The sequence below is a fragment of the Meleagris gallopavo genome, chromosome 5 (genome assembly GCF_000146605.3).
Source record: "Meleagris gallopavo isolate NT-WF06-2002-E0010 breed Aviagen turkey brand Nicholas breeding stock chromosome 5, Turkey_5.1, whole genome shotgun sequence".
NCBI lineage: Eukaryota > Metazoa > Chordata > Aves > Galliformes > Phasianidae > Meleagris > Meleagris gallopavo.
Window position 1 is genome coordinate 36,242,483 of NC_015015.2, and position 11,946 is coordinate 36,254,428.

General features: G+C 32.8%; 1 protein-coding gene across 1 annotated transcript in view; it reads left to right on the forward strand.

Annotated features, from left to right (window-relative positions):
• TTC6 (tetratricopeptide repeat domain 6) overlaps positions 1–11,946 on the forward strand; it is a 68,508-nt gene that overhangs the window by 14,685 nt on the left and 41,877 nt on the right. Inside the window, 8 exon segments of the mRNA XM_019616123.2 lie at positions 583–792; positions 4,792–4,841; positions 6,028–6,185; positions 6,667–6,771; positions 7,344–7,445; positions 8,220–8,282; positions 9,678–10,093; positions 11,400–11,883. Of these exon segments, the coding sequence (XP_019471668.1) occupies positions 583–792; positions 4,792–4,841; positions 6,028–6,185; positions 6,667–6,771; positions 7,344–7,445; positions 8,220–8,282; positions 9,678–10,093; positions 11,400–11,883 (1,588 nt within the window).

Genomic DNA, 11,946 nt, shown 5'->3' on the forward strand with positions numbered 1-11,946 from the left:
TAGATATTAACTTTTTAAAGATAGTCAAAGGTACCGTGCTTCCCTCTAAAATGAACAGCTGAATTGAAACGTTGAAAATTGAAAGGAAAAAAGTTCAAATGATAGCATATAAAAAAAAAACTCATTCCAAGATTTAAGAGTACTTACGCGGTGTTCTGTCACGAGAGAGAATGCACAGATGAATGTACACATAACATTTGAACATAACATTTATTCAAATACCCAATTCAAGATGTAAATATACGCTACTTAGATACTTTGAGCTTTCAGGGCAGACAGCGTGAAAGCTCTACTTTGGGAAAGTAGAAGTGTGACTACTGCAGTTATTCTTTAATTTTAAGATTATTACCAACGTTTTTGTTTTTACCTGTGGGTCCCCTCACCTTCATCCCTACTCCAAATGATATTAACTCTGCTTTCAGTAGAAGTCATCTGGATTACCAGGCAACTTTTGCCAAGTATTTATTATTAGCAATTTATATACTATGGTCTGTAATGTCACAATGTAGTATTTAGATAAGTTGCATACTTCTACAATTCAGAGAATGGTTATTAAGACTTTTTATTTTATTCCCTTTCTAGACAGCAAAGTTATTTAAGCATTCATCATCTGTGTACTGCTTTTCCCGGATTTATGTTGCCTCCATATCTACAAATGGCTTCGAGAATTTATCATACTTCAGACAGAAGAGGTCACAATATCTTCTTTACAGCAGAGGATATAGAAAATAGGCGGAAAGAATCCATATGTTCTGAATATATTTACTTGAAAGAACAAGCTGAAAGGAAAAGGTATGAACTTATTATTGATGTTACTATGATTTAATTAATTTTGTAAATTAAGGGATTATATTTTGAGAAATAATTTAGTGGTGTTTCAGTATTTAGTAGTTTCTCAGAAGTGGCAAATAAAAAGGCTTGATTTATTTTTTTTTTTACCTTGTCTGTAAGGTATGCTTTAAATTATATAGCCCAAAAGTCTTAAGTCTTATCTTGCTTAGAATGTAAAAGGTGGTGTTAATTTTTAAGAGTGACATTCACTTTATGTTATGAATGAGTTTTTATATTTAGCTTTATTAATGAGGAGTCCCACTGAAATAACAAGCGATGTTGACCACTTAGAGTATGCTTCCAATGAATGTAAAATTTTGCAAGAGTAGAAGGTGTATAAAGTGTACAGCCACTAACCTTTTATCAAATGGACAATCTTATTGATCCTGATTCTTCAAGCACTTAGGATCAAGCATAACTTTAAGTAATTTAATAAAGTTCTGTTGAGTTCAATGCATACAAAGTTAAGCACATATGAAATCTTGGATAGACCTGTAGTCAACAGTACTAATTGTGTATGTAAGAGGTACTCATGATAACTGCATTGTCATTTTTTAAAATTTGAATTCCTAAATCCTTACTTGTTGTTTTGTTAACATAGTTTACGCTAAAATAATGTGAAATAAAACTAAACAACATGAAGAATATTCATTTTTTCACTCCATATTATTTCAGTTATGTTTTTTCCTTCTTCTGTGTCTTTCTGGACGAAGATCTTAGAACTAGAACCTTTACACTCAAGTTTTTCCTGAAGATTTTTCAGACTGACAATTTGCAACTGAGTTTCTGTACTGCACCAGTTCCAGAAATATAAAATTATTGCTTGTAAAGTTTGTAGTGATCTAAAGAATGATAGAGAGGTAAATAAGGATAAGGACTGGTCAGTTTTACAGGGCAATTTGTGTAGCTTGTTAACTTGGGCTCCCTTGAAAAACATGCATTTTAGTGCAGCCAAATGCAAAGTCGTAAGACTAGGAATAGGGAATAGAAGTCATTGTTTGTAGGAGGGGAGATTGTATCCTGAAAAGCAGTGATTCTGAGCAGAGCTTTGCACTCTTGAAAGATAAGTAACTGAAGATGGCTATGTAATAGATTCAAACCTTCAAGAATGTATGTTAAAATGGAGATGAGACATTTTGAATAATGTAGAGAAAGTAATAGTTTTGGGGTTAGAAATCTTGTACAGACCTTTTTTTTTTTTTTTTTGTTCCAGGTAAGTGCTCTTACAACTGAGACAATCATGCCACCACTTGTTTTTTCTCCTGGCTACATGATTTTTGCATTCTTTTCTGCTCAGCAGCACAACTTCCTGCACCCAGAACAGTCAAATCACGTAGTGGTGCGTGAGGTTTGAATCCTCAGATAAGCAATGAATTTTCATACCCTGGTTCTGTGCTTCAATAGTGAATTGTCATGAAGAGATAGAAATCGTCAGTCGTTGCATTTTTTCCCATTGCTGTCTTACAAAAGAAAGAAAAAAAAAAAAAAGCAACAAAACACCACATCTCCCCTTCATTGGAGGGAGAAAAAAAAAGAGTACTCTGAGAAAAGGGCTCCATGTTCTGGATTTGAAATGGAGGAAAATTTCTGCTTGCAGTCTCTGAGAAATCTAAGTTTAAGAAAGGGGCAGTAGATTTCCTGTAGGTTCTGCCGTTCTTCCACATGCAGGTTTGTAGGAATGCTGTGTGCTTAATGCACTTAACAGTGAGTTCCAAATATCATTCTTGGGGAGCAAACAGAAATCTGGATTCCTGTATGTGATCTCTCTCTTACTTGAATGCCTGTTGTGTGTGAAGACGCTTAAAAAGATCATTATGTTGGTCTTTGTGTAAGAAATAAGAGATGCTTTTAATCTGTTACCTAAGTGACGTAGTTTCTGTTGCAGGAGAACTTGCATAAATGAAAACTTAACAGACTCAGTAGCTGACATTTCAGTCTAGACAAATTTGAGAGTAACTGTAAGACCTCAGTGTCATGACAAATGGCTTATTAGGGAGATTAAAAGAAAGCTTTAATTTTAGTATGTTGTGAATGTTACCTATTGAACGATGGGAGTGCTCACCATAGTGATGAAAGCAAGTAGTGGGAAAACCATGAATACTGCAAAGTCTCGTAAGATCCTTGAACTTCAGACTTGCTGAGCTAGCACTAGCATCTCTAGAGGTAGGTAGTCTGATATTTTTGTTGGTGCTGAATACTGATTCATTACTTTGGAGAGGCAACTTCTACAAGGTGTTTACTTGAACATTTTACTAGGAATAGAGGAAGTGAGTAGAGGACAGGATGCTGTAATGTAAAGAGATGCTAGTGAAACTAAGAACTGTGGAAGCTATGTGAAGATGGGGCTTGAAAATGGTTTTGTTTTCAAGGATTAGCTGATGAGCGAAGGATGAGCGTGAGCTTTATGTGTCAGAAGAAAAGTTTCAATGAAGATCTATATTTCCACAGATGAGAAGTTTTAAAAGATGCCTGTTTTCTTAAAAACAAACAAACAAAATCCTTGCTCAAATTTGTTAGATCTGGAAAAACTAGAAAACTTAACTCTGGAGCACTGCCATCTAGTGGCGTAATCTGCCACAGTCTGTTACTATTTTTGACTTATGTGAGCCTTGAACATAACAGACATCCTTTATATGGTATTAACTTAAGTTTATTTGCACTGCTCACATCTATTGCTGACAAATTCCTGGCATTTGTCTAATTTCACAAATACAAATAACCTAACTGAGAATAAGCATGATTTCTATTTATTTCATAGTAAAATTTAAATGACTTTGTCAAGCAAGTTATAATTGTATGATTTTTATAGTGGATCAGATTAATAAAGCAATCATTATTTTGCTTTCAAGCCTTATCTTCATTGTGAAAAATATCTGGAGGTTTAAAAAACAACAAAGAACTTTTCATTCACATTATTATGTGAATAAACATATAACAGAGCAGAGTATTACTTATCAATATGTATACATCTCTAGGTCAGCCATAACCTAGGACTGACTGCATTGTGTTTATTTTATGTATGACAAAGGTCCCTTGCTTTCTATGTCCTGCTTAATCTTGACATGCTCTGCAGGTATCAGTTGTTTGAGAGTTAAAAATACTACCCTCTAGCCATAAAGACTTGAGGGTTAATCAGAATGTATGTTTATGAACATTATATGTGGACAATCATATCCATTCCTGACAGAAATCTTGCGAATATTTTAACATGGTTTTTAGCTTCATCTTATTTTTGTTAAAATTCCTTCAAGCAGGAATGCTTTAATCTCCTGGAAACATTCTGATTGAATTTTTATTTATTAACCAGCAGGTGGAATAAGAATATTATTAGAATTTATTATTATTGCATTGAGCTGCTTTCCTTCGTGTTGTTTCTGTCTTCCAGAAGTGAGAAGCCTGAATGTTGTTTTGCATTAACTCACATTTTATTACTTGGTATAAACTCACTGAATTGAGAACTATTTATGACAAAAGTGCCCTAAAAGAGTAACAACTCTTATGTTGTTCACTTAAGATGGTCAAATGCTAAAGAATCTTTTGATTGTTTTATACCTTTCTCTATCTTGTATAACTTCTTGACATACCTTTTATGCAGACTCTCACCTTGAAGAGTCAAAACCATGGACTACTTAAATGGAAACAAAAACTAGGAAAGCCAAACACTCGCCAAAAGTTAGGCTTTCAGTTCGTTTTACATGAAACAGGCCTTTTTTCAAAGCTTCCACTTCAAGAAAGGAACATTCCAGAAAGAGTTCAAGAAGTACTCTCAGGTCTACAATCTTTCTTTGCACTAGTGCTGCATTTTAAAGATTCCTTTTCAACATGAGGTTGTACTTCAGAGGCATTTTGTTTGCTAAATCAAATGGCTGGTTCTTAGTTACAGCGAGACCTCCCTGCTGCTCCCATTTACACAGGGTTTTGATAAGTCTTAAATTAAATTCAACATATTTCTATTTTAAGTGTGAATGAAGCCCGCTGCAGCAGATATACACCTGACAGTGGCATTGTAAGTAACAGGAATCAAGCACTTTAATTCCACGAAAACACAAGGAAACTTCATTATTTAGTGTTTGAAAACTACCCCAAATCTGATTAACACCAGTAGATGTCAGTGTTGGTATATACCAATGTGCCAATATGTTACGAAAAATTGTGTTTATGTCATAAGTACTTTATATGCAGTTTGCATGCATATACCTAATTATATTTTTCTTGTTCCTCTGTACATATAACAATAGATGAAACATTTAATATATTTTGTGCTTGTAATTCTGGTACTGAATAATTATACAAGTGACAACAGAAGTAATTATTGTACTGTCAAACAAGCAACAAGAATAGCTAAATATACAGATGTATTTTCTACTCTCTTAAGTAAAAAATATGTTATCATTTTTTACATAAATCCTGTAAAATACATGTTTAAGTAATGAATGATAGTAGACCTGGAATAGTGATTACTGCTATTCTCTAAAATAGTTTCGCTAGTTTCTTAGAAGTAATATGTTCTTCAGATCTAAATCTGGCTTTTCAGGTGCCAGAAACAAAGGAAATAAAGATAAGTTATTGTAGGATTATATGTATATATGGACTTATGTAGATAAGTATGAGTTATATTGTGTTGCTTAAGTGGTCGCTATTTTTGAAATTGAAACATTGACAGAAAATTAAGATGCATAATTATTTACTACAGCAACTTTCAATTTTTTTTCCAAGGAGATTGCCATAGGTAAGTTTATTCAAAATAATAAAGGGCAAGCAAACAATAATCAGAATCTGATCCCAAAATAATCACAAAAAATACTGCTCAAAACCAGCCCAACATTCCTGCTGAAATAATTTCTCTTGAGCATTTAAGTATATCTGATCATAATCACAGTATTTGAATTGTGTATTTGCCATGCATAAAGTTACTTACTTTATAAAATGCACTTCATACTTGGAGGTTACTGTTATATTATGACTTTATTTACAGGTAATATACACCATAGACCTAATTGTGGAAGTCTTAAAATTGGAGGCTTAGCAGTAGGTTTCTTGAATGAGTTTCATTATTCATTCATTTCAATCTTTAGCTCTTCTGAGGGGAAAAAAAAAAGTTTTTCAGTTAGATTAAAAATTACCTACTTTTTCATTTTTTCAATTTCTAACCTGACAGCATCCAAATAACTTAAATCCTCTTCTGTGTTGCTGCAGAATTTGTTATGAAGGAGTTTCCTGCTTCAGAACTGTTTCAGAATAATCAGAAAGATGGGATTTGTTCTCTTCTACCTCGTACATCAAAAACTCTAGCTGAGTGGCAAAAAGCTGATTATAGTCTTAAAAAAGCACAGCTTCAACTCATAGGAGAGAAAGTAAGAAATAATTTTAATCATTATGTCATGTAATTGTGCAATTCTGCATTTGAAGCACAATATTTTGGAAGTATTTTTAATTGCTTTTTTCTTCTGCTGCATGAAACCCCTAGGAGTAAAGATTTTTTTTTTTTTGACATTTGACAAGATACAGTGTAATGATATTTAAAGTTTTTATTGATGGAGAGTGTTATTCTAACATCTCATGGCTCAGTTCTCATCTGTAATAATATTATAGTAATGTGCTAATAACAAACAAAACTACAAACTGTGTAATTCTTTCAGGTGGCAGACCCTATAGGTCACAAAATTTCATTGTATTTGGTGCGATTTAAAGTGGTGGGGATTTCTTTTGTGTTTTTTTTTTTTTTACAAAATCATGTACAGAATCATATTTTATCACTTAATAGTTCAGACTCAATACTGACAGTAATAAACTTGGTTTGTGTTAGATGATAACTGAATTCCATTGGTTTTGAAGGTTTCCATTTATCCAGAAGCTTTGAAAATGTTTTGGGCTCCTGTTCCACCAAAATTCTTTGCTCCGATTTCTTCTATGAAGGAAATTTTATTTCCTAAATATGAGGTAAATATTCTGAAAACATACCTTTTGCAAAAATATTTGATTTTCTCATGTTATATTTGTTAAATGTCATAGTTGCATTTTGAACTGCTATTTTAGTAATGCTTCACTATTTATAAGTGTGGTATATAACTCAATGTACAGTTTGTATTAATATACACTAAATAGTATTATTTAACTGACACATCTGGATTAATTAACAGCAGGAATAAACTTGATGTTATCTGCTGTTTCCTAGCCTTACTGAACTGAAAGCTGTGTTAGTGTTATTATATGGACTGCTGTGAGCTGACATAAATTACGGAGGGTACAGATAAAAACTTTAGGGAATCAGGTAGCAATAACTGTTTATTTCAGGTTATATGCCCCTTTTGCATTGTATCATTCTTGATCTTACTAAATATGTTCCACTGCCTGTCCTTCAGTAGCTTAAGATAAATGGCTTCTGTGATGTTGATCTTGATCATCTATCTCTTTAGCTCAAATAGGCTTGACTTGTCTGTTACTATGGTTTCTGTAGCTGACAAATAATAATGTTGTACTTATTTAAATATGTGAATATATTAATATTTCAGAGCAATGTTATTGAAGATATCACATATGAAGACTTTTTAAATGATTATGAAGAAGAGTTAGAAGCTGAGCAAGCTGATCTTGATTTCTATGGTTATTTGCCGGTGTGTATTATGGTCTTTTTTTTGAATGTAATTAAGCTTAGTAAAACAATTCGTAGTTTGAAGTCATAAAGCGATATACGTATAGTTGACTGCTGAAATGTGTGCAAATGAAATACAGTATTTATATTTGGTTCATTTTTGAATATGTAGAAAATGCTAGATTTCATGTTTTAGAACCTGAGACTATTCTTGGTTGCTTTTGGAGTAGCACCTATAATGCAAATAAGAGATTTCTCGGGGCTCAACAGCGAAGGTTACTGGATGTTCCGCTACATACAGCCATCTAAAAAAAAAAACAGAGGGAGGCAAGGAGGAGAACAGGGGAAGAGGAATATTTCCAAGTATGTGAATGTTTCATGTAGAATTTCCCCAAAGGTATTATAAATGTTAAAGAATAGTCAAGAAATTCTGTGCAGGTGATTTGTAAGCGAGAACTATGAATGTAAGTTGTAGTGTCAGTCTGTCCCTTTATAAAATCGTGCACATTTTAAATGCCTTTGGTCTTTAGAGGCAATGCAGTAGTGAGAGCCATAGGCTTCACAGAGAGCCTCAAGTGCCAAATGATGCTATTCACTTCAAAGTGCTAACTCCATGTAAACATATTTAAGTGAATGGATCTGAGAGGTAGAAGTAGGTAAAAGCTTACCCAGATCCCACAGGAAAATCTTTCCTTACCAAAGGATGTGAAGTACAGCTGAGTATTTGTGTATCTGAAACAACCGAAACCTGGTTTATTGTGATATGATTTACTTTCACTTTTTGTTTGACTTATAGACAGAAAATCAGCTGAGAAGATGCCAGTCTTTCTCACATTTTTCTGACAGGGAGAGCTCAAAGGTATTTTATACTTACTTTTATTTGTTCCCAAACTGTGATTTTTTTATTTGTAGAAGAAATTCTTATGCTGAACTACACTGAACTTAATATTTTCATATTAAATGAAAAGTGAGCACTTCAAAGATCTTTTTCAAGTCATTGGTTAAGCTAAAACTTTTAGTTTCCTATTAGGAGAACATAGGTTTGTAATGAGACTCTCCCATTAACTTTACAGGCACTTGGAAAGAGGTAAGTGAGAGGAGTCTACTCCTTCAACATGGTGTATGTGGATCAGTGGACCAGTAAGGATTTGTAGTATCTGGTTTGGATTTCTGATATATAGTGGTGTCAACATTAAGTTTACAATCCGTAAGGTGATGTCTAAAATGTCTATTGAAGTAATGTTAGGTGCTTCATGAAATACATTAAACTGCAATAAATCGTACATGTTTTACACCTATGCAACAAGGAGTTTATAGTTTATATATTAATAATAAATTGAGTAACTTAAACACTATGTCTGCAGTTTGAACTGAGCATTGATGCTTTATTTATTTACTTATTTTTTAAGCATTAGAGTTTCCTGTTCAAATACAAGTAGTCTTGTTGAATGCTGCTTTTTTTTTTTTTTTTTTTTCAGATTAACAAATGTTTTCTTTCCTCTCTAACTTTCAGGTAGTGGATATGAAATTACATTTTAATTTCTTTGACAAATTTGTGTTATGTCTCATATTATAGTGTAAGACAAGTGAAATGGAGTTAACTAAAAGAGTAGGATGCAATATGCTTTTAAATTGCAGCTGTTATATAACTAATATATATAACATGTATATAAATATATGACTACAATTAAACATCAGATCATAACAGTTATTCTTTTTTATTTTTTATTTTAGTCAGGTGATTCGGGAATTGGGACACAATATAAGGATGCCTAATTCAATTCAGATCTCAACTGTATTTCTAGATAGTACAATCGTATTTCCAAACTTCAGCTGTCTCATCTTTTGTTCTAATGTTATGAATGTATCTCTGTTCATCTTTTTTTTTGTTAACGTTACCCAGTGGTGTACATTTTTTCACTTTAAAATTTCCATTCCTACAGAGAGAGGATTATCTACTTCAAGTTTCTCATGATAAAATTCTAGAGAAAATTAATTTTAGCCTTTTATGAGCTTCAAATAACTTTCACTTAATGTTTCAGATGTCTTTGTTTTGATGCATATCTGGAGGTGTGTGGTTCTTTTGTCCCATTCAATACTATGTGTTTTTCAAGTGTAGTATCCCTGTTGCTTTTTTCTTTATAATTCTATTCAAAATCAGTCTATTCAAACCAAGCAAATGTAAAACATAAATATTAATTCAAATGAACATTTAAATGAAAAAAAAAATCCTTTTTTTTTTTTTTTAAACCAGATAAATTTGATTAAAAGATCAGTCTCTGCTCCGGAGATGACTACTTTCAAACATGAAACTGTATTAAAGATATCAGCTAATTTCAAAACCAGCATGAAAGAGTTGAAGTTTATGAAGCAACAAATAGCTGAGCCAAAGGTTGAGACTGGGATTGTGAAAAGCTCCCCTGCCAAGCATCTTTTGAATCAAATCTGTGATGATTGCCCCTCAAAGCTGACAAACGCACCAGTGGAAAATATGCCTGCTTTGACTGGACAAGAGGATAGTGTACTTGCAAAGAGAGCTCAAAAGGCTGGAATTAAATATGTTATTGTCCCAAAAAGAAAGAAGAAGAAGAAATCAAGGAAAGCAATAAATACTAGAAAATTAGAAGCTGTGATTAAGAAATTAAACCAACCTCCAAGAATTCTTAAAAGGTTTTTTTACTGTTTTGCCATTTAAAATAATGTATTTTAATTTGTAGCTGTATTATCTAATTACAGGTGTTATCTTTTTACATATTAAGTATTGCTCTAAAACATTGTTCTAGTGAATGCTTATTACTTATATACAGGTTACCTTAGAAAAAAAAAAAAAAAAATAAAAATCCAGACTGTAGTTTTGATTTTAGCAGAATGATACTTTTTAAATACAGGTGTTTAAAGTGTAAGCTCAAAAAACCTCCCAAAGTTGTTCTTGTTTTGTGTTCAGTCCTGATATGCATCCCCAGTGTAACTTATATTGATGCTTAGGCTTGGTTCTTCAGTCCAGTTTCACATTCAGGTTCTCCTTTTTCTGTCTTTACACCTTTCTGTATGTTTATTGTTAAGAAAATCAATTATACTGAAATTACTGAGTGATAAACTGCTATAATAAGAGGAAACTTAGGGAGATAGTGACCTTTCTCCAAAGTTCTCTTTTAGACAGTACTGTATAGTTGTTAAGTATTTCATATCAGTTTCTTTAATCCATGGATTTATCCATAAATCTTTGATTTATTTTATATATTCATACATAAGATTGCTTTATTTTTCCTTCAGTTTCCCTTTTTCTCAGTGGGATCTTCAAATTTAAAATATTACAAATATTATAATTACATATCTTTTATAAAAAAGCATTATAGATTTAGTATTGTCTCTTAGTATTTCATTCTATGTTAGCAAGGCTAGTATTCTTTGTGAAAAATATTAAACATGTCTGTTAAAGATTTGTTTCTTTTACTTCGAGTTCCCAAGCAGATATTAATCATGATCCTTTGTGGAGGCTCTTTTCAGAACAGACAGGTTTTCTTTGCTTACAATTTTGGATGTGTCCTTTCAAGTTCATGTGGTCTTGTTGAAGTTGTTTAACTTTGATTGCTAATTCTTATATTTTCATGGCCTCCTTTGAATATCATCAATATATTCATCCATCTAGGATTTGTCATCAACATATTTAGCCAAACTGAAATATTGTCCTTTCTTAAATTTAGCACTGTCATTGTAAACTGAAGTTAGGAGCTTTTGGAAGAAATTAGCATGAAAATTGCAAATAAGCACTGAACTACTTGGGATCACAGATCATTCAGAAATCTGCTTACCCCATAACTTCAACAGTATTCTTTATAAGTGGCTGGTGTTTAAAAGTCGTCATTATTCATAACTGTATTGTCAACTCTCTTGTTAATTGTTGACTGGCAGACTGTAATTTAATCATTAATATAGCTGGAAATATTTAGTTAATTTTAATATATTTTTTCCTTAGGTCTGTGTCTCTAGGAAGACTTCTTATTCATAATAAATTCATTATCAAGGTGTCGCCAGCAATCAAACTATATCAAAGCCCAAGCATCCCTTGTTTGTTGGATTTTGAAAAGTTTGCTAAAGTGAGGGGTGGAATTCCAAAAGAAACTTCTGCTCGTACATGGGTCAGTGGAATCTGGAGCGGCTGGTTTGATGAAACATTCCCTGCTTGTGGGACTGTTGTTGAGAAGGATACTGAATTGCTAGAAGGAGCTAAGGCAGCGGGCTCTAAAGAAACAAATCTACAAATAGAACTAGTTGACTCAATACAACCTGTTCTGCTTGATGATGCAGTAGTTAGTACTGAAGATTTAGAAGAAGAAGTAAGAAGACTGACTGATCTAATAGAAAAGGTTGGGCGTCCTTCAGCTTTTCAATACTGCAGGCGTGGAGCAATACGAAGAAAGTTAGGCAAGCTAAAATCAGCTATGGATGACTTGGAAAAAGTAAGCTTAATGCCAAGCTTTCCTACTGTGTCAGGCCCCCCTACCCCACCCATTCTTTTTTTT